The 26,039-nt window shown below is 34.8% G+C and overlaps 3 protein-coding genes across 4 annotated transcripts; 2 read left to right on the top strand and 1 right to left on the bottom strand.

Moving 5' to 3' along the window:
- The first annotated feature begins 249 nt into the window (after window positions 1–249).
- LOC25496549 (protein MAIN-LIKE 1) lies at window positions 250–13,194 on the top strand. 2 transcript variants are annotated; one of them, XM_039826691.1, is made up of 4 exons: window positions 250–715; window positions 3,429–3,736; window positions 5,060–5,565; window positions 12,892–13,194. In XM_039826691.1, the coding sequence occupies exons 2-4, from the start codon at window positions 3,431–3,433 to the stop codon at window positions 13,172–13,174; spliced, it is 1,095 nt and encodes a 364-aa protein (XP_039682625.1). In that variant the 5' UTR covers window positions 250–715; window positions 3,429–3,430; the 3' UTR covers window positions 13,175–13,194. The 2 variants fall into 2 exon arrangements, with proteins under 2 accessions (XP_039682625.1, XP_024642089.1); XM_024786321.2 differs by lacking the exon at window positions 12,892–13,194 and having other exon boundaries at window positions 257–720; window positions 5,060–6,148.
- A 1,359-nt stretch (window positions 13,195–14,553) lies between these two features.
- On the bottom strand, window positions 14,554–22,906 carry LOC11439238 (single-strand DNA endonuclease 1). Its single transcript, XM_003619439.4, has 14 exons — window positions 22,756–22,906; window positions 22,458–22,615; window positions 20,930–20,991; window positions 20,662–20,789; window positions 20,390–20,441; window positions 20,181–20,253; window positions 19,998–20,071; window positions 19,301–19,360; window positions 19,086–19,179; window positions 17,675–17,774; window positions 16,664–16,746; window positions 16,083–16,183; window positions 15,785–15,915; window positions 14,554–15,283 (listed from the first exon to the last, which is right to left on the bottom strand). Exons 1-14 carry the CDS (start codon window positions 22,821–22,823, stop codon window positions 14,752–14,754), a joined length of 1,716 nt encoding a protein of 571 aa, XP_003619487.1. The 5' UTR covers window positions 22,824–22,906; the 3' UTR covers window positions 14,554–14,751.
- Window positions 22,907–24,827: 1,921 nt separating this feature from the next.
- LOC112422800 (uncharacterized) lies at window positions 24,828–25,274 on the top strand. Its single transcript, XM_024786472.1, has one exon. The coding sequence runs from the start codon at window positions 24,828–24,830 to the stop codon at window positions 25,272–25,274; it is 447 nt and encodes a 148-aa protein (XP_024642240.1).
- The last annotated feature ends 765 nt before the right edge of the window (window positions 25,275–26,039 follow it).

The following is a 26,039-nucleotide window of genomic DNA, read 5'->3' as shown; positions in this document are numbered from 1 at the left end:
TTAGAGATAATTGTCTTCATGAGGGGGAGAAATAAATGTCTTCTGCACTCTTTTTCCCCTCACCATGGTTTTATCCCATTGGATTTTCTAAGGTTTTTAACGAGGCAGTTCACACTCACAAGGATATTGTACTCTTTTTCCTTAACTAGAATTTTTTTTCACTGGCTTTTTTTTTAGTAAGGTTTTAATAAGGCATATCCTCAGTGGACATCCAAAGGGTAGTGTTATAAATATAGGTGGTTACTTTTTAGGCCCCCCCCTATATCTCTACAGGCCCCCCAAAATTACGATATTAACCTTTTTTAAGGATGCGGTATATAAATACCGAACAGTCCGATAGGTACATACCGGAGGAACATATTTCCCATTTACAAACCAAACACTTCTTTTATTTTAAGGTAAGTGAGCATCTTGCCGTCTCTTTCTCTTACGGTCGTTCTTTGACATTTTTTCTTCATGTGTTGCAGTGTCAATCTCAAAGATAAGTAAGCATCAATGACGCTTCTTCGACATTTGAAGGTAAGTTAAGCATCACTCACGCTTCTCACAACAAACTCACTCACGTTCTTCTTTCTCTTATTTCCTCCAGGCCGAGAATCGCTGGATACCCAGACCAGTGGTTCACTCACGCTCACTTCCTCCACCACGCACCAGCTTGTTGGAATCACTTCCTCCACCAGCTCACTCTTCCTCTCGCTTCTTTTTATCAAATAAGGTAAGGTAAGCCAATGTATTCTCCAATTTTTCCTTCCTTCTCCAATTGGTTGTTTTAGGGTTTCAGAATTGGGAATTGGGAATTGTTTCAGGGTTTCAAAGAGTTTGGAACTCCTCTAATTGATTGTTTTAGGGTTTTAGAATTGGGGATTGAGAATTGTTCTAGTATACAAGGCATTCAAAGATATATCTCTCATTATATGCATTCGGACACGAAACGATTGAATCTTTAACAATGTCATTGGGGAGGTGGATGAAATGGTGGAACAAATCAAGGTGGTCTCGTGGCATTGGAGTATGAATAGATTGTATACATCGCTGTGTTTATTTTACGAGTAGTGTTGGAACCCTCACGATTGCTTGTGTAGATAAGACACTGCGGTTTGCTGGGTTTTGGGCGCGTTTCTGCACTTCTGTTTCTGTTTATCCATCTTTTGAGGGCGTTTTTTGATGGGTGATGCTGCTGCTGCTGTGTTTTAGTTTTTCTGTTCTGTGTTGTGGGCGTGTTATTTTTACTTTGGTGCATTTTAGGAGTTAGGCGCTATTGGTCTTTGCTGGTGTTGTAAGCCTATTTGGCCACTTTGTTCTATTAGCCTTTCCCACCTTCTTTGTGGGTTGGCTTCTCAATAAAGTTTTTATGTTAAAAACAAACTAAGGCCCTGATTGGATGAAAAAAATATTTTTTAATTATAACATAAACACTTATCATATATAAGCACTTATTGTAAGATACTTCCATAACAAATTATAAAATAAAGTCAAATTATTTTCGTATCTGCTATAAGGTCAAATGCTTAAGTTAGAAGAGGAGTTCAAATAAGTCAATCTAAATAGGGCATAAGATAAGTTCTCATTGTCTTGGACAGTAGAATCGTTGTTTCTGACCTCGTTGGTTCCTATTGATTAGATTAGCATTGTTAATAGGTATTTCATTTGGCTTTTTGCTCATGTGATACCATTAATGAACGAAATTACTAACACTTGAAGCTACAACGTTCATCATTGATGTTTTTGTTTTCTTGTTCTTGTTTTTTTTAAATTACTTTGGTTTTGATGTTTTTTTTATGAGTACGAGGATTTGGAAATAATGATAGAGATGCTAATGTAATGCTGAAAATAATTGTATGTGCTCATGTATCATAACCATATGCTCGTTTTCATTTATTTGCAATATTTTCACTTTTCATTTCATTTCTTTGCAAAACCATATGTTTGTATACACTTTTACTTGTCTTTATCTAATGAGAGATTTTCTTTTGTCGGAATGGAACCATAGTTCAGCTCATGTTTATTAGGTTCTTTAAGTCTATTCTGCTAACCATGTTCTATTATCATGAACACCACACTAACTTTTCAACTAGTCTTTTGAGCTCATGTTTATAAGCTTCTTGTAACATCCCGATATTTTATATATGTATTTTTATAAATAAATAGTAGTATTTTTCAGAAAAGGAAAATGATTTAGGCGTAATGTCTTGGACCAAAATCCGGGGCGTTACATTATGGTATCAGAGCAATAATCCTCGGACTAATATTTTTGGGGTGGGACGTGTTTTTATGACGCATGCTTTGATTGATGTCTGTGAATGATTTGATTCATTGTTATTTTCTTTGTCTTGACATTTTTCTGTTATTAAATTGATGATCTAAATGTACTTGTATATATGACTTCTTGAAGATGTTAAGCGTGAATCTGCAGCAATTGAATAGTTTGGTGTCATATAGTCTCTTTAATTCTCTCATGGTGTGGATATATAGGTTGCTAATATATAGTTTAATGAATTGCAATCTTGGATTATTGGTTATTTGAATGGATGATGGGATATTTGTTTTCTTTATTGGTTAAGGAAAATAAAAGCATTCTCTTTTGGTGTCAATGATATATGAGTATTAGAAGTCAACTGTACATAAATATTTTAGTTATGTTTAGGATCTATTTGACTAATTTTTATACATGAAATTGTAGAGGTAGGAACCATTACTGGAATTAAATTTGTGGTATCTTGCATTGTGGTGTGAATAGTTTTGAGGTGTGGACTGCTTTATATTAAGATATAAAGTCCTATTTATGTTTGTTTGATACATTTGTCTATCCCTTTTGTGATTGCACATTGTCCTTCATATAATTTTTTTTTATTTTTTTGGACATGTGAAAGCTAGTTTAATGTGAATCTGGTTAAGATATGTAAATTGGTTTAGAGATATGATGTGGTTTGAATTTTGGATTATACTTAGGCCTGCTTTGAAAAAAAAATCTGAACTAGACAGCTGCATAACTAAAATAAAATAAAATGGTGGGTATAGATTAAGTAATTGTTTAGTTTTTGTTTGGAATTGGGTTTCTAACAAGTGAATGAGTTTTTGGTTATATGAGGGATTCTTTGGTGGTAGTTGATCAGTGTGTTGTATGATCCAGATATTCAATTTGCTTAAGAGAACACAATTATCTTAGTCTTTGATTTTAAGAGTGGTGTGTTGCTTAAAATTACATTGCTGATAGCTTGTAACATTCACCAATTAAGAGTGGTTTTCTCTAATATGACAAAGACTCTTATTCATATTGGATTTTGGAATTGAACTATTTTTCTATAACATTAGACAAAAGGTACACTTACATGTTAAGAACATTGTGAAAGTTAATGCATTGAACTTTGGAACCATATTTAAGTACAAAATGCTTGAAGGATTAAAAAAAAAAAAAATTGTTGTTGTAGATATGGATAATGAAGATGTTGGTAGGACACGATGTGGTAAGGAGGCATTGCATGCTCCTGTTCGCAAAGAGCGAGTTCTAAACGCTCCGCCAAGGAGACGTGGTCGTGGGCGTGATCAGAGAGAGGAACCAGATGGCTCTAGTTCCCAGTCTCAGATTGATATCGAGATGCCATCATCACAGTCAGCCTCTGGTTCACAACCTCCTTCCGTGGGAGTTGTTCAGGAGGGATACGATGGAGGACCTTCGAACACGTCTTTGTTGCCGAGTTTTGGCCAACATATTGCAGCAAAGATTTGGAATGGAGGGGTAAGAATTTCTTTTATTTATTTTATTCGCTTTCGAATGTGCTAGTTTAGTAGTAGAATTTTTCCCATAAGTTTAGTGAATTTTGTCAATACATAGGAGCTAGAACTAAAAATACAATTACTATATGAACTATATTTACAAGATAAAAGTTTATTATTTAAATAAACCGCTCTTATTTTTTTTTGAAAAAAATATGATATAAGGTATTACCAATCGTTGGTGGGTAAAGTATATGGAGGTGACGCTTAGAACGCAGTGTTAGGGTCCTTTATTCAGACAGACAAAGGATTGCTTGAATGAGGAGATATAAAGGAACAAACGGTTATCCAGTTAAGAATTATTCCACACTTAAATTAGAATAAATTTTTTTTGGGACCAAACCAGATGCATGCACTGCTTTTAAGGACCAGGGTCTTGTTTATGTTAGCCAATTATGTCAGTCTAGTGTAGCAGTTGGAATAAGGGGACCATATTTGAATAGGTGCACATTTGGGATGAGTTAGTGGAGGAGGTTAAGGTTTTGTCGTGGAGGTGGTTGCTTAGTAGATTTAAAACTCCACCATATTTGTTTTATGAGTGGAGGTGGTGTCCGCGGGAGTGTCTAACGAGGTAAACGGCGGGGTTTTGGCAGTTGGGCTTGTTAGATGTAACCAATTGAACTCACTAGCAAAAGCTTTATATATAATAATATTGCTATTTTAAGAAAATTTGTGAATATTTTGGCTCACCATCATGCTAGACTAGTTATGCAGAACAGAAATGGATGGAGAAAATGCACAAACAATGAACAAAACATAGTGACAATTAGATAATTACTTAGAGAAAGTTTTGGGAAACATTAAAGAAGAGAAAGTATATGAACAGGAAAGGGAGCTCTATTTCTATATTTTTGAATAGATTACTAAATTAAATATTAAAACTTGAAAGAACATTAATTTGTTCATACTTGATAATGAAGCAGAATATATTACTAAATTAAATATGCCATAATTTGTTCATATTTGATACTTCCTTCGTTCCTTTTTAATTGTCACTTTTGAGTTTTTTACACAAACCAAAACAACAAATACTTTTTACTACTTTTGATGCAACAATTCATCTTTTTCTTATAATAACCTTCATCATTTAATATCTCATTTCATTTACTTCTCTCTCTACAATAAATAATTAAGGGTAATAAAGGCAAAACAACATTTAATGTTGTATTGAACTTTGAAAGTGACAGTTAATTAGAAACAAAAAAATTATGCAAACGTGACAATTAAAAAGGAACGGAGGGAGTAATAGTTTTAACAATTTATATTTGGTTTTTTTTTTTCTCAGGGTCGTGAAAACACACCTCGGGTGCTTAACAATGCCAAGCGAATAATAGACTTGAAATCAGCATTACCTCCAGATGTTGCTGCTATGGGGTGGTTCTGGAATGTCATAAGGGCATCTGGTCTTTACCTGCTCTTGGAGACAAATTATGGTCAAGTGGACCACGGTCTCTTGATTGCTTTCTCAGAGAGGTGGCACTCAGAGACAAGTAGTTTTCATCTTCCTGTAGGTGAAATGACAATCACCTTGGATGACGTTTCGTGCTTGCTGCATATACCTGTTGGAGGTAATCTGTTGTTTCATGAGAGCTTGTCTATTCATCAAGGGACACAGTATTTGGTTAACTACTTAGGATTGGAATTTGAGGAAAGTGCCGCGCAGACCAAACGTTTGAGATCGGCACATATCACTTATGATACGCTTCTGAGTATTTACACGAGCTATCTGACCGAAGCGAAATCGTATGCGAATCAGCCTGAGGAGGAAGATTCAATGGAATGGTACCGGACTCGGTGCATCAGAGCTTTCCTGCTCTATCTAGTTGGTTGCACATTGTTCAGTGATAAGGCCGGCAATAGCTGTTGTGTTGTCTATTTGAAATACTTTGACGACCTGACTACGGTTAATCAATGATCATGGTGTGGTTCTAGAAGGTCTCTCACCCTAAATTGATACCTGATGTTCCTAATAATCCGCCGAGGCCTGCTAATATTGAGGTTCTATTACATGAGGAACATGGTGTTGATCCATTGACTGCCATGTGCAGAATCAAAGATCTGGCAATTGCTTCCATTGAACAGAATTCGAAGCTTGCAGGTACTCCTTTATACATTGCTATGGAGCAGATTATAGCTCATTCCACGCCTGCCACTCAGTACCAGTCGTTGAGGCGTAAGCGGAGAAATGTCAGGCAATATAGTTAACAAGGCACCTAGTGATGTCTGTATTTTGTTTTTAGTTTTAGAAATTTAGACTTTGGATATGAACCTATGTTGTCGGGCATTGTACTTTGTTATGAACCTACTTGGTAATTGAATCAATTTATGAACCTATGTAGTTGGGAATTAAATGGTTATTATTTGGTTCAGAGTACACATGCATTGATTTGTCATGCACTTCTTTATCTAATTTTCAATCCTGATCATCATATAAGATCTAGTAACAATCGTGAATTCATGATTCACTACCAAGAGAAATTGAAATTTCAGCTATAGGCATCTCAACTCAGAGAGAGATTAAAATTTCAATTTCCACTAAGACTAACATCAAATGGTTTAACAATTTTACAGCTTTCCCAAGCTACTAAATTGATACATACGTGCAAATATCAAATGAGTTTGAAGAATGTAAAGAATTGGCACCACTGACAGTAGTTTAGTTAAGATAACAAATTCACATGTTCTTTTTCATTTGGAAATTATATAAAGCAGTGCATATATTCTATTTGTCTGGTCTGATAAATTCAGAATTGTCTAATAACGTGCATTCTCTAATCACAACAGTACATTACATCCCAGCTCGTGCAAATTCAAACTATTTCCTATAAATCGAACATTTGTTTCCCAAGTTCCTATAGCATATACTCTACCTGTCTGGTTTGATCAAGTTCAGAATTATTGCTCATATAGTCTTGAGCATCATCAAGAGTACAAACTGCTAAAACAAATAACCAAAATCCAAACAAATAATCAAAGTAATACAATAAAAATTAGACAGTCTTGAGCATCAAGAGTACAAACTATTAAAACAAATAACCAAAATCCAAACAAATAATCAAAGTAATACAATAAAAGTCAAATAGGCTTGTGCATCAAGAGTACAAACCATTAATTCAAATAACCAAAATTCAAACAAATAATCAATGTAATACAATAAAAGTCAAGTAGTCTTGAGCACATCTTCCTCGTCATCATCACACAAAATTGGATCATTTTTATTTGTTTATTTGGGTGGTTGGTCGCCTTTTTCAATATCCATTAATTCATTAAACAAACACTGCCTCGCAACAAAGTGATCCTCCCAAGCTTGAGACTCTGGCTTTTTGTACTTTTTCCACTGCGGTGTTGTTGGAGGTATTGGGCATCCGTGTAACGTCCACTTTCGTTTAATTGTTTAATTAATTGAGTTTAGGCGATTATATTATATTTATATAATATATGCATGATTTTGGTATGTTTTGATGATTTAAGTTGATTTGGATATTTGATGTGTTTTGATAAGATTATGAGACTTATTTTATTGTTAAATAAAATAAGATTTGATAAGAAAATAGAAATATGAAAAATATTTAGTTGATGGCTGTTTTGATATCTTAGATAGTTTTGGGGGAGAAAGTGAGATAAGATAAGTAATTAGGAAGAGATATAAATAGGGAAGACCTAATTGTTAGAAAAACTATTGTACGTGAAAACTTTTTGAAAAAGGGAGAAAAGCTTAGAAGGGAGAAGATCAAAGAGAGAGCTGCGATTTCTTCATAACCAGGTAAGGGTGAGACTAATAACTCAGTAATGGTAATTGATGATAATTCTGATGATTAGTTAGCAAGAATTAGGATTGAATTGGAGAAAACGAAAACTAGGTCAAATCCCTAGAATTGATGATCAAACGGTAGGAATTGATTAAATTGGTGTAGAAAGTGTTCCTAGACCTTAGATAATGTTTAGGACGAACTTTGGAATCAGTATTAGGCTTAGAACCATGAGAATCGTCGAATTTTTGTGGAAATAGCAGGTCTGGCCGTAGCGAAATTCATCGCTCGCCACGGCGAGCTATGAGTTTCGCCTCGCGAGTGATGAACATTCATCGCTCGCCTCGCGAACCCTTTTCCCTCGCCTCACGAGTTGTGCAATGCAGCTCGCCACGGCGAGCAACCTTACTCACCATAGCGAGCTAAGGCAGAGAGCATGTAAGATTTTGCAATTTCGACTTTTTAGTTGGACCTTGAGTGCCATTGTGTGCCTGGACATACCTAGTAATGATTAGGAATGAATGTAGGACAAGTTTGAACCTAGAACAACATTGGTTTGGAATTTGACTGGTACTCGCCATGGCGAGTAGGAACTCTCGCCTCACGAGCACTTCCAGATTGGAGTGTCTTGAGTGTTTGTGCGATCTGTGTCGCACTTTTTGATCAAGAGTGAATCCCTAATTGGTAATGAGACCTAATGACGATGTTTAACGCAATCTGTAAAGCCGTTTAAGATATGTCAATATTAATTGAGCATGATTAATGTACTATGCATTATGTAAGATATGAATTGAATATTATGATGCCATTGAATTGTAATTGATATAATGATATCATCCTATTGTTGTGTGACTTGACTATGTTGCTGCTGTTATTTAACTAAGTGCATAATGTCTATATATGATGAATAAGATGACGTTTAGCTCCAAATTATTGGATGCATATTGATATGATGATTACGGTGATTTGTTGATAAGAGTCCATGCATTAGCATTCATTGAGCTTAGTCCTCACCACGATTATTAGGAGCTTTGTCCTCCGCACGATTTATTAGGAGCTTTGTCCTCCGCACGTTTAAAGTATATTAATACTTATGATGACGATTGGTACCACATGCATATAAGGAGTCTAAGAGCATTGTCGCATTGTCGTGTCTAAGATGCTATGTTGTTGATGATGATTGAATATGTGAATACGTGATAATTGTTTATCAAACATGCAAAGTTGTTTAAGATTGTTTATGATGTTAATGTTAATTTATGATTCGAATTACATTGATTAACATTATTTTGTTATGAAATCTCACCCCTTCTGCTTGAAAATGTTGCCCTTCGTATGGGTAACTTGCAGGTGATCGTGCTTAGTGTGCAGTTTGTTGTTGTGAGTGGTCTTGCCTCACTGTGTCGTCTAGGTCGCTCTGATACGTAACGGGATGGGGTTATATGTTATGCATGCTTCATTCTCTTACGTGACTGCTATGTTATTTTTATAATATTATGGATTACGATTTGAAATATTTTGATGAGGCCTGCGTGCCAAAACGTTTTATGGATTTATGATATAATTTCCGCTGCAAATGTTTAAGTTATTTGGTTAAATTATCATTTAACTGTTTGGATTATGTTATATGTGATATCCCGTTGTTTATGATGCTTACTCTGATAAATGTTTTAAGAAATTTTCATATTGGGAAAACGGGGTGTTACAATCCGGGTCTCAAAAACACGTGCACAAAGTGGTTAGGAATCAATCCTAGACACATAATCCGTGCGGATGGATTTGTTGGAGGGCGACCACGGAGAGGAAAACATGTTTCAGAAAAGTTATTTCCATATTTCAGTACAACGACAACCTTATTATATAATGATGCAATGACGTGTCCCATATCTGGTACCGTCAACCATTTTTCTTCCGGCGCAATTGAGGTCTTTTCCTTTGGAGGGTACAGTGAGTCAATCAGAAATTTTAGTCGATCTTCACCACCAAATATTCCCGAATAATCATTCTTCTTCCCTGTTAATTCCTTAATGAGAGCAAGAGGAACTAGCCCGTAACTGTCAGAACCAAGACCAAGATTTTCAGCTACAACTCGATAACCACAATAACCATCACCATCCACATTCACAATCTTTTCAATATAAGGTTTCATAACATTAGGCATCTGATCAATACAAGGAATATATTGTGTTGGTGTCGGGGTTGAAGAGGGATTAACTACACACACACTTTTCTTTTTCTGCAATGATGGTTTTGTCTGTGAAGCTTGGCTATCTGGAAACTGTGCGTCAACATGCTCCCAAAAGGATGGTTCCCGAGTAGTAGAACTATCATCCAAAGTAGATCTCTTCCTCTTTTGTGCACCTTTTTGCGCACCTTTTGTCTTAAGCTTTTGAATTGGAGGAGTCAACGATGTCGTGTGAGGGAATGTCATTTCACGCATTTGCTCCTTGATAATCAACTTCATATTGTAATCAGCTTTATTGAATCTTTCCTACAAACACACAAAAATAAATAATTACTAAGACTTAATAATTTAAAATAATACATGTATGTCATAAACTCAAATGAACAATTTCTTATAAATTTATAACATACCTGAATTGCATTCAACTCATTTTGAATAGAAACATGTCTATTACTTTCTTCTACATCATCATCAACTTCAAAACATAACTTCTTCCAGTGAATGTTGATTTCATCAAGTCGAATACAACTCCCTAAATTCAATTTCTTATAAATTAGACAAGTACAAGGTAACGCATGCGTCCATCGTATCACACAACCACACTTTTTACTATCTGAACCACAATCTTTTACCCGAGATGCTTGTTTATAAATGTAGTTCATTGCAGTTCTAGAAACATTATACTCCAAACTCTTGTACATTTTATTGCCTTTAAATTTATGTTCCAGAACAGTAGAATTTCTTCCAAAAGTGGCTTGTATTTCAGTGAACTGTACTGTTAACATGGCATTTATTGCTTTCCATCCTTTTGCCAAATCACCCTTACTATCCTCCAAATATCCTTTCAATGTACCATGAGCGGATTCAACCCCGTTAGTTGTTGTGCAACCAAAATGCATAACACGGTTGGTCCACGCTTTAACTATTTTTTTCTTCAAAGGTTCCAATATTGTACTTTCAACATACTTCAGAAATTTTGGAAATTGTTCACAAACCTTTCTGAATTGTAGCACTGCATCTGCATATAGCTCCTCAGATGGAGAACTGACTATAACTTCCCAAGCATTCATGATGGTGTTAACCAAATCCGAGGACTTCACATGTTTCCCTTTGGAATCTTTGACTTTGCAATCCAAAATGCATCTAGCTCTCACATTCTTTAAAATATGGAATTCACACACTAAAGCCGTAGATTTTGGAAAAATGTTGGCAACAGCATTCATCAGCCCGGTATCCCTGTCAGTAACAATTACCTTCGGCATTTGTTTTTTACACTTCAACAGATTAGCAGACTCTTGTAGACCCCAAGTGAAATTATCCTCTTTCTCCATAGTTAAAAAAGCAAACCCGACATTATATGTCATCTCAGTTGAGGTCAAACCAACAATCTCAAACAACGGCATTTTGTATTGATTGGTTTTATAAGTCGAATCCATCACCAATACAGTAGGAAATGTGTTAAACAATTTCACAGATTCAGGATGTGCAAAAAATAGATCTTGTACAGTTCTTGACCCACTAACTGTTCGGTAATTGAAAACATAGTTGTTTTCTTCAAATTTTTGGAACAACTCCTGCATCTCTTATCTCGAACCTCTGATACTCAGTTTGTATCTGTGACGTGCATTGTAAATTTGTTTGGCAACTGTCCTATTGTCTTTCCATCTACCTTTCAAATCCAGCAGGATATTTTTCGGTTTTATCAAATTTCTTGTCATGTCACCAACAATCTTTGACTCTTTTGCAGTTAAACGACCAGCCAACATATGACCTTCTAACTTTGGCTCCATCTTATGATTATGTAGTCCTGAAACAATATTTAGACTCCAAAGTTTTGTTGCACTAAAATAACCGCGCAACCTAAAGGGACACCCACATTTCCTTGAACCTGTTCCTTCTCGTTTAGACTTCTTTGTTCCTTTATACTCGCCACTTCTTTCAAAAGCTAAAACAAGCTTCGGTTTTCTACGTCCAGAACCACTATAGGATTTATCTATTATAAGCGTAAATCCCGCCTCTATTGCTTGACCACGAGCCCAGTTAATCATCTCCTCTCTATCTTCATACTTCTTTTTCTCTTTCGTAACAAAAAATTCCGCAACATCAATGAAATAGACCTCTAGATCCGGCTCAACAAGGTCATCCATATCTATCTATACATAACAAGAAAAAAATGGTAAACAAAAAAATTATTATAGTGTAAACAAATACATTTAAAGACCAAGCAAATGTATAAACCAATGCATTAAAATAATAAATTGTATTTAAAAAAACTCATTATATATGGTGTAAACAAATGCATTAAAACAATAAAATGATTAAAAAGTAAACAAAAGCATTATATAATAAATGGATATTGTACATAGTAGAGAATTTTTTGAAAGTCCAATCACATGTGCAGGAGAGTGTGGAGGTCCAAATTACTCATACTTACCTTATTGTTTCATCTAAAGCCTTGGAAAATAATAGCTTCAGCACATTCCCTTTCAACAGTTCAAACATTTAGACTGATTGATTTGAGACACAATATTAAAGTCTTTCATATAATAATGTGATTTACTAATTTAGCTTGTGTTTAGTTCGGTGTTTCTAACCTCAACAATTATAAACGTGGAAACCAACGGCTCAACCAAACATATTCTTAGTATTTTAATATCCTATGAGGCTATCCTTTTAAAATATGGTTCATGACAATTTCAAGGTCAAAATTCTAGCAACTTTAGTTCAAGTGATAGTTCTATGGAAAATTATTTCCACTTGATTAATTGTAAATAAGACAAGTTAATCCATTTATCCCTATTATGTTTTTTTTTTTTGAAACAACATATTTGATTAAATGCCTTGCACAAGAAGTGCATAAGGCCAATATTACAGAGAGGCCAAAACTGGCAATAGAAGAAAAAACACCTAGCAGGTGCAAGTGAGTAACAAAACACCTAAAGAAAGAAAACACCAATATTGTCAGCCCACCCCACTACAGACTTCAAAACCGCAGCCAAACAGCTCGCGCCACACAACACCAGACAACTTTGTTCCAAAAGTTAGTATATATATAACAACCTTGTTCATGTGACTGTTACTTTTCTCCACCTTGTTCATACTGTTACTTATGTCTAATGTTATAGAAAAATAGTTCAATACCATAAATCAATATGAATTAGTGGTCTTTGTCTACATTATAATTCAATACGAAGGAGGTCTTTGTTCTTTTCAAGAACTATATATGTTGCTTTCTGACATGTATTTGTTTAAAAAAAACGAGAATACCACTAACTCAAAGCATTATAGTGTGATTATGTTATTCAAATGTACATGCTCTGCTATGTTGGAAAATTCACAAACTTTTGGTAGGGTGCATAAAATTTACAGAAATAAAAGGATCAAACTTTTAATTGAATATGACAGAACTCTAAAAAAATTATGCAGAAACAATACGAGAGAGGAAGAAGCAAGGTTTACCTTCTAAATGATTGCAATTGAGTGAAGATTAACGCTATTTGTTCTATTAATTGTGATGAAAACACAAAAAAATTGGCCAAAAAACGCAAGGTATAGAACAATATTGAAGCTTAGAAAATAACTGTTAAAAAACTGCACCATTTTATACAAATAACAACGTGGGTGGAGTACGGTATATATATACCGGAGGTGTAATTAAGAAATCGCAAAATGTTCGTCCAAAACATAACTGCCGAATGCGAAAAACGTGAAAATTTGTAAATGTGCCTCCGGTATGTACATACCGAAGGTTTAAAATATGAAAATTTAAAATGCACTACCGGTATGTAACTACGGGGTGTATTATAAAGGTTATTTTTGTATTTTCAGGGGGCCTAAAGAGATATTGAGGGGGCCTAAAAAGCAATATTCATAAATATATTATAGTGGATGTCCATTAGTCATTGGGCCAATCATTTGACCCATTAACCTATTTCCATACAAGAATTGCTCTTCTGACATTCAAAACGTAATATTGACACATGAAAATGACTTTTTTACCCCCGGCGGTAGTTAACTACCGTTGGATTGATCCGGCGGTAGTTAACTACCGCTATACACCAACACAGCTTAAAAAAAAACTTCAACGGTAGTTAACTACTGTGGAGTATAATTCCCTCAAAAAAAAAAAAACTACCGTGGAGTATAATCAAAATTTTATGATAACACATGCTCTGTTTCACGTCCTCTGCTTTTCCAACGTCCAAAGAAAACATCAACACAACACAATATTGAATAAATTACTATTAAAATTGATTAACAAGTACTAATTCTTGTTTTCAATAACAGTTTCACTACATGAAGATTCTCATATAGTTATTATACAAAACCAAGAACAAGATATAAAGATAACAGAATAGTAGTGGCAATCATCCCTATCAATTTCTTCTCCACAATGATTAGTAATAAGGATAGTAAGGTAGAATAGGATCAGGCGGTGGTGGAGCACCATAAACACCACCACCACCGTTGTTATTATTGTCATCGTCACCGCCGCCGCTGCCGTAAGGTGGTGTTGGATTATAAGAGTAATTGTTATTACCGGATGGTGGTGGATATGGAAATCCAGATTAGTGTCTTTTTTTAAGCTGTGTTGGTGTACAGCGGTAGTTAACTGCCGCCGGATCAATCCAACGGTAGTTAACTACCGCCGGAGGTAAAAACATCATTTTCATGTGTCAATATGATGTTTTGAATGTCAAAAAAGTAATTTTCTTTCCATACTCTTGTATCTCCCTAAAAAAACATCATTTTCATAACATCAATTTCTTTTTAACATCCCATTATATATTTGAAGTTATATATTTGATGCACTAATTGAACAATCATTAACGCTTCCAAACTTCATTTAAGAACTTGAAATCTTAAATATTACATTGATATTCAAAACATGATGCAACAACTTCTCCAGCAAGCAATATTTTTATTTACTTCAGTCAAGTTTTACTAATAATGCATCAAATAAAATACAACATTTGATGGTTTTTTTTTTCTTCTCATTATGAGATTTTAAACTTTTTTTAGTATACATGCAAAACCTTCTGTTCAATGGATTTCATTTCTAATACTTGCTAAGAACATTCTAAGCTCTTTAGCTTTCTGCTTATGTTCCGGTGACACCTCATTTTCTGAATCACTCAAATTAATCACATCAATATTTTGGTCACTTGATGGATGAAATTTTGAAGAATTTGATGGCTTAAGTGGAGAAGGGCTCAGAAGATCAATGACCACATTTTTATCTTTACTAGAAACAACATCATTGCTTGATATGTTGCTGATATTCTGAATCCATTCATTATATTCTATGTCATCATGTGACAGCATCATGTTTTCTGTGTTTAGATCATCTTCAGCCGTAGACGTTGTCTCTTCTAATATCCTTCCTGAAGAATCAGAGGCACTGTGGTTGGTATCGTCTTGCAAGTTATCATCTAGCAACAAATTCTGCAGTTTTAGATCAAGCTCAGCCAGAGAAGACGTAGTTTCTTTTTTCTTTGGTCTTCTTTTTTGAACATTTTGTTTCTTTCGCAGAGCTTTTTTCTCCTCGAATTCTGAAATCTTCTCGGGACAGGCACTGTAGATGATTAACAGTGAGACAATGATGATAATATTAATGTCAGAGTTGACAACTCATGCAGAAATCTGTTTACTATGTGCATATTTGGAATCAGTGATTTTGATGAAATCATGGTGGCACCCTGGTTTTGTTGAAGCTTCAAACTCTAGTTTTTGTCAAAATCACAGTGGAACCATGATTCCACCAAACTCACTCACCACCGATTCAAATATGCGCATAAACATTTTTTATGATGATGTGGTTACAGACATTTTCTGAGCCATTGTAGTTTCAAAATATATCATGGAAGATTAACTTCTAGAGTTTAATGACTATAAGTTGACAATATAAAAAAATTTACACAAGCATTCAACATATTTCACTATATAGTTATATCATAATACCTTTTCTTAAAAGTCCTGCACAAATGTGTGCATGATAAATATTATTGTATCTATATACAGTTTTTTAGTAGCAGCTAATTTCAACTTCTAAACCATTATTGCTCAAGAGATGTACCTTTCTATAAGATCTGCAGGTACTATTGAAGTTTCAAGTCCATCCATGTCTTTCCAAGAAACCTCATAGCACTCTCTCCCTTGAGCTTTTCGGCTCTTAATGATTTCTGACACAGGACACTTTACAGGTATCTGCGGTCCCACATATATTATGCATGATATAAATGAAACAGATAGAAATACAAAGCCATTATTATTTGTTGTACAGTTGTAATAGAAATTCTGTATTTCATAATTTAGAATTGTCAATATAGGATGATGAAATATTAACTAGGTTTAGTGAGAAGGGTTAGAAGTACCTCATGTAAAGGAAGGTTCAGTCCAAGTTCAGACGAAGTTAATCGCAAATTGGCGAATCGTCGTAAATCTCTTTCTGCTATACAAGGAAGGATATATCCATCTATTTCATGAAACAGAATTCAGCATTGCATAAGAACTTCCAAAGTTTCATGCCAGATGTATCAAATTTATATTTCATTTCATACTTTTGAGAAATTTGAGTCACATAAGGATTAAATATATTTTTACTTCTTCAATTCAATACATGAACAATCTATTTTTACTTCTTAATTAAGCACTTATAGCATGAGGGCTTACCATGTAAGTGCTTATGTACAAGTTATTTCTATGATAAAAGATAAAATAAAACTGATTTGTATAAGCTATAAGTTTTTTACATAAGCTATCCTAGAAAAATTATGAAAATAAGCTGAAAAAGTTTTTCAATAAGATCTGTTAAACAGTTTCACCAGTATCTATACCGGTAGATAAGCTCAAATAAATCAATCCAAACAAGCCCTAAAAATAATGACTTGACTCAAGCGCAAATTCTTGACTTATAGAACTTTATAAGAATGAGCACTCAAAGTAGATGAAGTACCTGTTCTCTCAGAAGGCCATTCAAAGGATACAGCACATATATGATGTAGTTTAGTACGTTGAAATGGATACGTAGCGAGAGCCCTATAGAATTTAGTCAAACTTTTAGTAGCTGATAACAATGTTGTTCAATTTATGATCAGGATCTAATTACAGATACTACAAATATAAAATTACAATCGGAAATTTCATGAGCTTTATTAAATGTTAGCTTAATGCTTGATATATGTAACTGCTGTCTGCTTCAGAAGGACTTCATATCAATTTTTGCAAATTATAATTACAAGTGCATATCTAATGAGTAATCAGTATGGAGAAGTGAGAATCAGTGATAGATTTTAGTTTCTGAGTACAAAAAACCATAAAATACAATTTCCAAGCAAAGTTGACCAAGTGCTTTCATATGTGAGTATAATTGCTCCCACATCGACTGGAGATACAGCCAAATTCAAGTTGAGATAAACTTACAGCCCAAATTAGTATCTTTTAGATCTGCTAATTATTGGTCACTTTTCCCACGCCAGCTCAAGAGGTGAAGAGTGTCCAAACCTTACAAGGACTAATTTGGTTGTATCGTTTTGAATATTGTATTCTACGATAATCACAGAGTGAGCCTTATACCCCCTCCCCACCAACGTGATTATGCCAATAACCTAAGTCCACCATAAAATACAGGCTTAAAAAGAGAAGGATGTCTCAGTCAGTGTGGAACTCAATACCCCCTCTCTCACACATAGGACTAGATATCTGGAGCATGAATTGATAACAGGTGACCCAATGGATTTTGAATAGGCTCTGACACCATCTTAAAATTTAGATTGAAGCTAACATAACCCTACAAAATCGTCTTGTAAGACGAGAGATGTCTCCCACTTAGAAACTCATTTACAGGTCATATCCCATCCAATGTGGAAATCTCAAGTATTAACACTACTGATGAAAAACATTAAAATTAAGTATTGATGGCATATATGGCATAAAAGAACTGGAAACGATTAACTAAATAACCTACTTGAGCAGAAACTCTGAATCTGCTGAGTGGCATTTTGGCTTCAGATAAGCATCAATCACTTGCAAAATCGTATCATCCCTTCCTATTTTATTTTGACCTCCTGCATAAACAAAAGATAGAAACAATGATTAAAAGTTCAAGACATGACCGGGAAATAAACATTCGAGAGTAAATAAACATAAAAATCCCAAGATTCCAATTCCATCATTTGGTTTAAGAAATAAATATTATATCAAGTCAAACTGTATCACCTGATTTCATACAATCCCTGTATCCATGGACCACATCAGCCAGCCCATAAGAGTCTTGTATTTTCAAACCTAGGGGTTATTTTACAAATGTTATTAGGCGCAAAAGGTCAACGATTTTTATGTGTCTAAGTCTATGTATGATATTTCGTTTTAAAAAGTGGTATTGTTATTTAGGCTTTCATTTATGTTATTTGAGGACGGTAATGGACTGGCCGTAAGTTTTGGAGTATTTGGTTCCAATGTTTGACTAAAGTTGAATCAATTGGATACACTCAAGTTTGACTTTTGGCTGGAACAATCATAGGTAAGACTATACTTACCTCTCGGCCAAACTGTAGATTATCGTGGCCCATTTTGCCTATGGACCAACGGTTAACCAAAACAGAACAACAGACTTAACCAGCTATGAGAACAACTAAGCAGTGAAAGTTGAAACTGTTTTCAGGGAAACCTAGTGCCTAAGAACCTCACTCGTTACGCCTGTGATGTTTTCTTTCATTTTCTACGTTAGTTTTGTTAATGTCATTTTCATCAACGGCTTTATTTGATTTCTATGGCAATCGAGAATTTAACATTCAGCCATACAAATCTCTAACAACTTCTTGCACTTGGTTTCTGTAAATCACTGTCAAACTGCAAATACACCCTTACAGACACCCCTGACTTTTTAATCCTAATTCTCCCACAAAACACTTAATTTTGATCTGTTGAGTCCTGTGTGCATCATCACATATCTAATCCCAAAATTTCTCAATTGGTATAACACAGATCTGAGATAAACAACGTAGTCGTTTCATCAAAATATCCAAAATATCATAGTTCAGACACTTCACTATTCTATAACTCTAGAATTAAAAGATTACATTTAGTATATGTGATATGATAGGATTGACATGCAATCATAATACTAATAAATTGGTTTAGAAAAAATTTAAAAAGTAACTAATCTCCTCCGTCAAAATATTAAGTGCACTGCCATATACTTCAGATAGTCGATGAATCTCAAATTATCTGGAATTTAAGGTTTACCATAGTACATTATTGACAGTTGCAAAAAATATTACGACGAAATTTATAGATTAAAAAAAAAATTACAAAAATAATTGCTGCATAACACAAAGATAATTGAATTAAAATGCAATATAGATATTAGGGTAGACCTTTTCTTTTTTTCACCCATCCAAGTCCTTCAGAAGCAAATTTTTTTAGAACAAATTTGTCCCCAATTGATTTGACTATCTGACAAGCTGAATCCTACAACCATTGATGCAAAAGCATAAGCATCCATATGATATGTAATATCTAACTCTTCTAAACAACAAGGGGTAAAATTCAGTGAGTAATATGCCTATGAAGGACACGTCTCAGGACTTACCGGACCTAATCCGTGAACTCCTGGATAATAGTCACTGCCAAGAAGCAAGGAGAGGCAAATCTGAAGATCACAGGTTACTTGGTCAGATTTTCACTGGAAAAAGAACCTAGTACCCTTGAATTGACATGTATAATGGAACTTTGATTTGGTGAATAAGATGAAAATGCAATAATTTTGATACAATATCAGGAAAGCATTCACAGGCTAGAAAAAATTCATATGCATGGTTGCAAATTTGTATTTTCAGCATAAGACATGAAAAACCATTTAATATTCAAACAATGGAGGGAAGATCAATTAGGCCTTCTTTATAGGGTAGCTTATATATTCATTGGCTTTTGAATGAGCCTCTTCACAATGACCAGGGTTTTAAATAAGTGTCCGCGGCCGTGATCTAGGATGTGGTATAACGATTTAAGATGACACCGAAACTGCAATGTGATCAAGACTGAGGCCACATTTGACCGTGATTCTCTGCAATATCAAGGATCACGACACAACCCCAATTTAAAACCCTGATGATGACGTGCAAGGGAAGTTAAAAATATCCTATCTTTCACATAACCTTCAATTTAGGGCCGCAACATGAATAAACCTAACCCAACTGAATTTGCATTACAGAACACTGAGCAAAGAAAGATCATCTCAACAAGCATAGGGATTCATAAGCATGTTAAAGGATTAATCAGAAATTTACCAATGAGTCCCGTCCAAATCCAAGTTTTCTTTCAATGTCTGCCATCTCATAACATACAACATATCCACCATCTCCTGACTCATTATTAAAAAAAGCTCCGTGTAAGTCATGTGAAAATACAAAATAGTATAACAATATATCTAACAATAATATTTATAAAAAAATAATAATTTATCTACTCACCAAGGCAGATATCCCTGTACACTGTCCTTGCACCAAAAAGAAATATATCTGAATCTGAACTGAAACATCCATCCTATAATTTTCAAAGTGAATGACAGCGATCATGATGATTTGCGAACAACAATAACCCAAGTTTACCAAAAATAACTGATAATTACAAAGTAGGGGAAAATGGAGTTTGAAGACAGAGAAGTAGACACAGTGCTTACACATAACGATTCAGAGTTCAACAAAGCACACTGAGCTTCTGCTTCTTCAATCCTGGATTTTGGAAAAGATCAAGACACTATCAGTTCAAATTATCTAAAAGATCAGACAGTAGATAATCGTATTCGTAAATAGGTTTAGTAGTATGCCCCTATAAACAAATTTTCATTTTTGATTAATTTACAAATAACTTTTGATATCAACAATTACAAGGCAAAATAAGAGAGCATTCTTTGAAGCAAAATACCAAACCTTAACTTCTATTGAATATTACCCGTTTAAACATGAGACGCCAAGAGCCATCCCCAAGATTTTAGCCTCTGAAATCATGCATGAAAATTCAGACCCCAGGTTTCTCCGCAGTGATGTCGTTTTCTGTAAGTTAGTTTCTTTTTGGGCTACCTGCATGGTGATTATTGAACGATGAACGTTAGTACAACAAAAAGTAAGAAAAAGTCAACACATTATGTTAAAGCACAGAGTTTGTGTAACGGTTATACATGGGATAGGAAAAGAAAAAGAAATATGAAAGGACTCCTAACCTCTTTTCCATTGTTTAAGCGACGTCTATAAGTCGACAATTTAATGGCAGGAATTGATCCATCTACCAGGCATCAAAGATGACTTCATTAGGAAGGAATATAAATGGATTAAGTAAATCCAAGCATATTCAAAGACAAAAGTAAAAAATGAATGATGGATAATCAGAAATTTTGTTCCTCTCATTTGAAAATTATCAAATAAGGAAAACGTAAAATGTTCACTTCAAATCAACAAACACACAAGCAAATACATTTTGCAAACAAACATATATGTTTATATGTATATGTATATGTGCATGTTGTTCATTAGGAACCTACAATAATTAGGCCATTTACCACTCATGTGGCTCTATCAAGGTATTCCTACAAACAATTTTGGCCACTTTAACTAGTTATAGGGATAATCCCTTGTTCAACCGAGTCGACGTGTGAGAATTTATCCATTAGATTTTGTGACCTCTTGACCAAGACGCCTTCTAAGAATTAAATTTGATTTATGTTCCTAGGAGTCAGAGTGTGTATCCACTCAAACCAAGATCTTGTAGGTATCATGTGTGTATTTTATACAGACAGCTACCACTGATACTAACAATCTGAAGTGATGGGTTTACAAAGTTGAACTGAGTAGATGCACAATCATTTATCCATTAGATTTTACAACACCCCAACCAACATACCTTCTAGGAATCTAACTTGAGTTCTATTCTTAGGGGTCAAAATTTGAAGTCACTTTGTCCATATTTCCCACCATTGAACTACCCTGTGTTCAATGTACGTAAAGCTAAAAAAGGTAAAATCCTAATAGGTGCTCATAGAAAAATACCAAGTCTCAAGATACCTATGCAGTGATGTCGATGGCGGACTGTGGCAGAGAGCCAAATCCCACCATGTGGCACCTTCATGTCGGACTATGGCGGAAAATTCCGCAATATCGTTTGTAATTGGCCATGGCAGAGAGCCCAAAAACTGACACCCGCCATGGCCAATATTTGATAACACTGGATCTATGTAACAATCACACTTCAAATTAAAGGTGTGGTTGTTTGTCTGATATTCGACACATATCGGTGTCCAACATTAGCAAATGTGGTCACATTCAATTGCTTCCATTTTCTTAAATTACTATCAATGTCTGCGTAGCATTGTCATGTCCGAGTGTAGCATCAACACTACAAATTTAAGGCGTATCCAATGTCTGACATTGATCAACTGTGTCTGACATGTGTCGGTCGTGTCCATTGTCTGAGATTGACATGATACCAACACAGATGGCTACATTCAATCATTACATATTCTTATGAGTGTCAACGTGTCAGTGGCGGTGTCAGTATCAGATGTCATGTCTACATCAGTGTTTCACAGTGTCTGGTATTCAGAGTTTGTGTGTTGATATATAGCTTAAGACTAAGTGTAAAATTCAACTTAAAAGAAAATGTGTCCCACACATTTCACACACACGCACATACAAAAATAAACAATTTTTACTTTTCAAACACAGAATCAAAGAGAAAAAAGCAATGTACCAAACCTGAAACGAAAACAACAGTACAATTAAGGGCAATAAGAGCTCTAAGACGATGAAAGAGTCCCCTAAGATGAACTTTCTCCTTCAAACAAGCATGCGATTTACACACATTCTGAAGCTGAACCATCCAACAAGACAGATCCACACACACCCTTTTGTTCCTGCAACTCAAAATCCAACACAAACCCATTTCAATTCATCCAAAAGGGTACTCGATTCAACTTGAAAAATCAAATTTTGGAGGAGAAATATGAAAGTGAAAATTGTGAGTGAGTGAGTGAGTGAGTGAGAGAGTGTTAACTGGAGATGGTGAAGAGGAACCGTTTTCTTGCAAGATTCGAGAATGTCCCATAAATTCTTGACTCCCATTGTTGCGATGGAGAATGAGAAATTGTAGAAATGGTTTTGAGAGGGATGGTTTCAGAGTTTTCAAATTTCAAATGTTTTGATCCCAAAATCCAATTATTTAAGAATTTAATTTATACAAAAAAAAAGAGAGAGAGAGAAAACAATTTATATTCAACTTTTCTTTTACAGTTTACACATGGATCAAGTGACAATAAATTAAAAAACGTTTTCTTCAACAAAAAAAAAATTAAAAAAGGTAACAAATAATGATTCTTTCTTGTAAAAAAAAACTATAATGATTTTTTAATGCATGAAAATTCTAAACTAATTTCTAATTATGCAGTTCATTAGTCAAAATATTCTTTGACGTTAATGTAGTGCACTCTGTCCATATTAGATGACTTAGAGCACAAATATCGCGGGGTGCTTAAGTTGTTTTTTCAATCATGCCACAGTGCTTGTCAGGAAAGACACCACTATTTGATGTGGTAAGAGTGGTATAAAATGGATACGTGGTATACTTTGGCAACGGTAGGAATTCAGAATTCATACACCTCTAAATAATATTATAATGAATTGAAAATTGACATATTTTTTAAGACATATTTTTGAAATATGACATTAATTTTTTACCGTTGTGCAACGTTAAGATTGCAACGGTTATTTTTTTTTTTTACTATTTCTTATAAAATGCAAGTTGAAATAATTAAGTGATGAACCATTTCAATCTATTATAATTTCTCATTCACATATAGTCTAAATTTGAATTATTAATTTTATCTCTTTTTAATTTTTTCTTCTACACATTTCATTTGCCAATGAACCCCAACCACAATAATTCTTGGTCCAACTACTTGCAAAATGGTGGCATTCCTCCATGCATCCAAAATCAACAAAATGTCTCCTACTTTGAAAATGCATCCAATAACCCAAACCCACATCCTAACCTAAATTTTCAAAATCATGCTTTTATCCCAAACCCACACATTGGAAATTATCCATATCATACACCACCTTACCCATATCACTCTATCAACATTTTTCATCTCAATCAACTAGTCCCACCATGTCTCATGGAGTTCAAATGAAAAATAGTGGTGTCTAATTAAATGATCAAGAGATTGAAACATCACAACCTTGCACTCAAGATGGCTTGGAAACAATTAATCTTTGTGAAGAAGTCGGAGCTACATCAGTTGCGAATTCTTTGAAAACAAGATTTCAACCAGAAGAGGGTGAACTTCTCATTCAATCATGGCTCAATATTTCAAAGGATCCAATTGTTGGGAATGATCAAAGATGAGATAGTTTTTGGAAGAGGATTGGTAAAGCTTATAACAACCATCGCGACAAGAATTTTCAAGAGAGAAAACCGGCGGCACTTAAAGTTCGATGGCACAAAAAAATCAATCCATCTATTTCAAAGTTTGTTGGGTGCTACAAAGATGTTGTTGCTCTAAAGAAAAGCGGTGCCTCCGAGAGCGACAATATTTCGGCTGCAAAAGATATTTATTACCAAGATGTACGTGAAAAATTCACACTTGAGAATGCATGGAAATTATTGAGAGATGAACCAAAATGGCTTGCAGGTTGTGTATTGGAACCGTCCGCAAAAAGAACAAAGAATTCAGCTTCTGGAGCATATTTGGCATCTTCTAACCCACCAACACCAACAAGCGAATACAATCCACCACAACTTCCAATCGGTCAAAAGGCGGCAAAAAAGAAGGGAAAAGAAAAGCACGTGGTTTTCCAGGTATGCTAGGGAGTATTGATTGTATGCATTGGGAATGGAAAAATTGCCCAGTTGCATGGAAAGGGCAATATGTTCGAGGTGATCATGGTAAACCCACTGTTATGCTTGAAGCAGTTGCTTCACAAGACTTATGGATTTGGCACGCATTCTTTGGGGTAGCGGGTTCAAACAACGATATCAATGTGTTGAACCAATCTGATGTCTTCAACGATGTTATGCAGGGGCGAGCTCCCGAGGTCCATTTTTCAGTTAATCGTACATAATACAACATGGGGTATTATCTATCAGATGGAATTTATCCTGAATGGGCAACATTTGTGAAAAGCATCCCAATGCCACAGGGGGATAAGAGAAAATTGTTTGCCCAACATCAAAAAGGTGCTCGAAAGGATATCGAACAAGCGTTTGGAGTTCTCCAATCCCGATTTGCTATCATACATAATCCAGCTCAATCTTGGCATTTGGATGCACTAAAACGTATAATGGATATGTGCATCATATTACACAACATGATTGTTGAAGATGAACGTGCCACATATGGTGGAACCTTTGATTATTTTTATGATCATCTAGGCAATGGCCCAACTGCACCATCAGATGATTCTAATAATGATTTTCAAGAGTTCTTGCGTAGAAGATACAATATTCGCGATAAGCAAATTCATCGACAACTTCAACAAGACTTAATAGAACATATTTGGGAACGTTTTGTGTAACACCCCGTTTTCCCAATATGAAAATTTCTAAACAATTATCAGAGTAAACATCATAAACGGGATATCACATTCAAACATAATCCAAAAATCAGTTAAATAACAATTTAACTTTCAACAAAAAAATCTTAAGCACTGCAGCGGAAATTAATTCGAAATTCATAAATCGTTTTGGCACATAGGCCCCATCAAAATATCTCAAAACAGTTAATCAATATCATAAATAATCACGTAAGGCAATGAAGCATGCATATCAAAACCCCATCTCGTTACGTATTAGAGTGACCTAGACGACTCAGTGAGGCAAGGTCACTCACGACAGCAAATTGCACACTAAGCACGATCACCTGCAAGTTACTCATACGAAGAGCATCATTTCCAAGCAGAAGGGGTGAGATTTCATAACACAATAATATTAATCAATATAATTCAAAATTCATAATTAACAACATAAACAATCTTAAGCATCATTGCATCCTCAATAAACAATTATTAAGTAATCACATCATTTCAATCATCATCAATAACAAAACATCTTTTGACTCGACAAATGCGACAATGCAATCTAAACCTCTTTATGCATGTGGTACCAATCAGGGCATGAGCCCCCAACAATCATAGTATTAATATACTATTAAGGCATCGTGGTGAGGACAAAGCTCAATTCGTGGTGAGGACAAAGCTCCAGGGCATGAGCCCCCAACAAGTATGCTAATGCATGAACTCAATCAATCTAAAACAATCTTAATCAACATCTCAATATGCATC

The sequence above is a fragment of the Medicago truncatula genome, chromosome 6 (genome assembly GCF_003473485.1).
Source record: "Medicago truncatula cultivar Jemalong A17 chromosome 6, MtrunA17r5.0-ANR, whole genome shotgun sequence".
NCBI classification, from domain to species: domain Eukaryota; kingdom Viridiplantae; phylum Streptophyta; class Magnoliopsida; order Fabales; family Fabaceae; genus Medicago; species Medicago truncatula.
The sequence above is the reverse complement of the archived record's forward strand: the minus strand, read 5'-3'. Positions and strand labels throughout refer to the sequence as shown.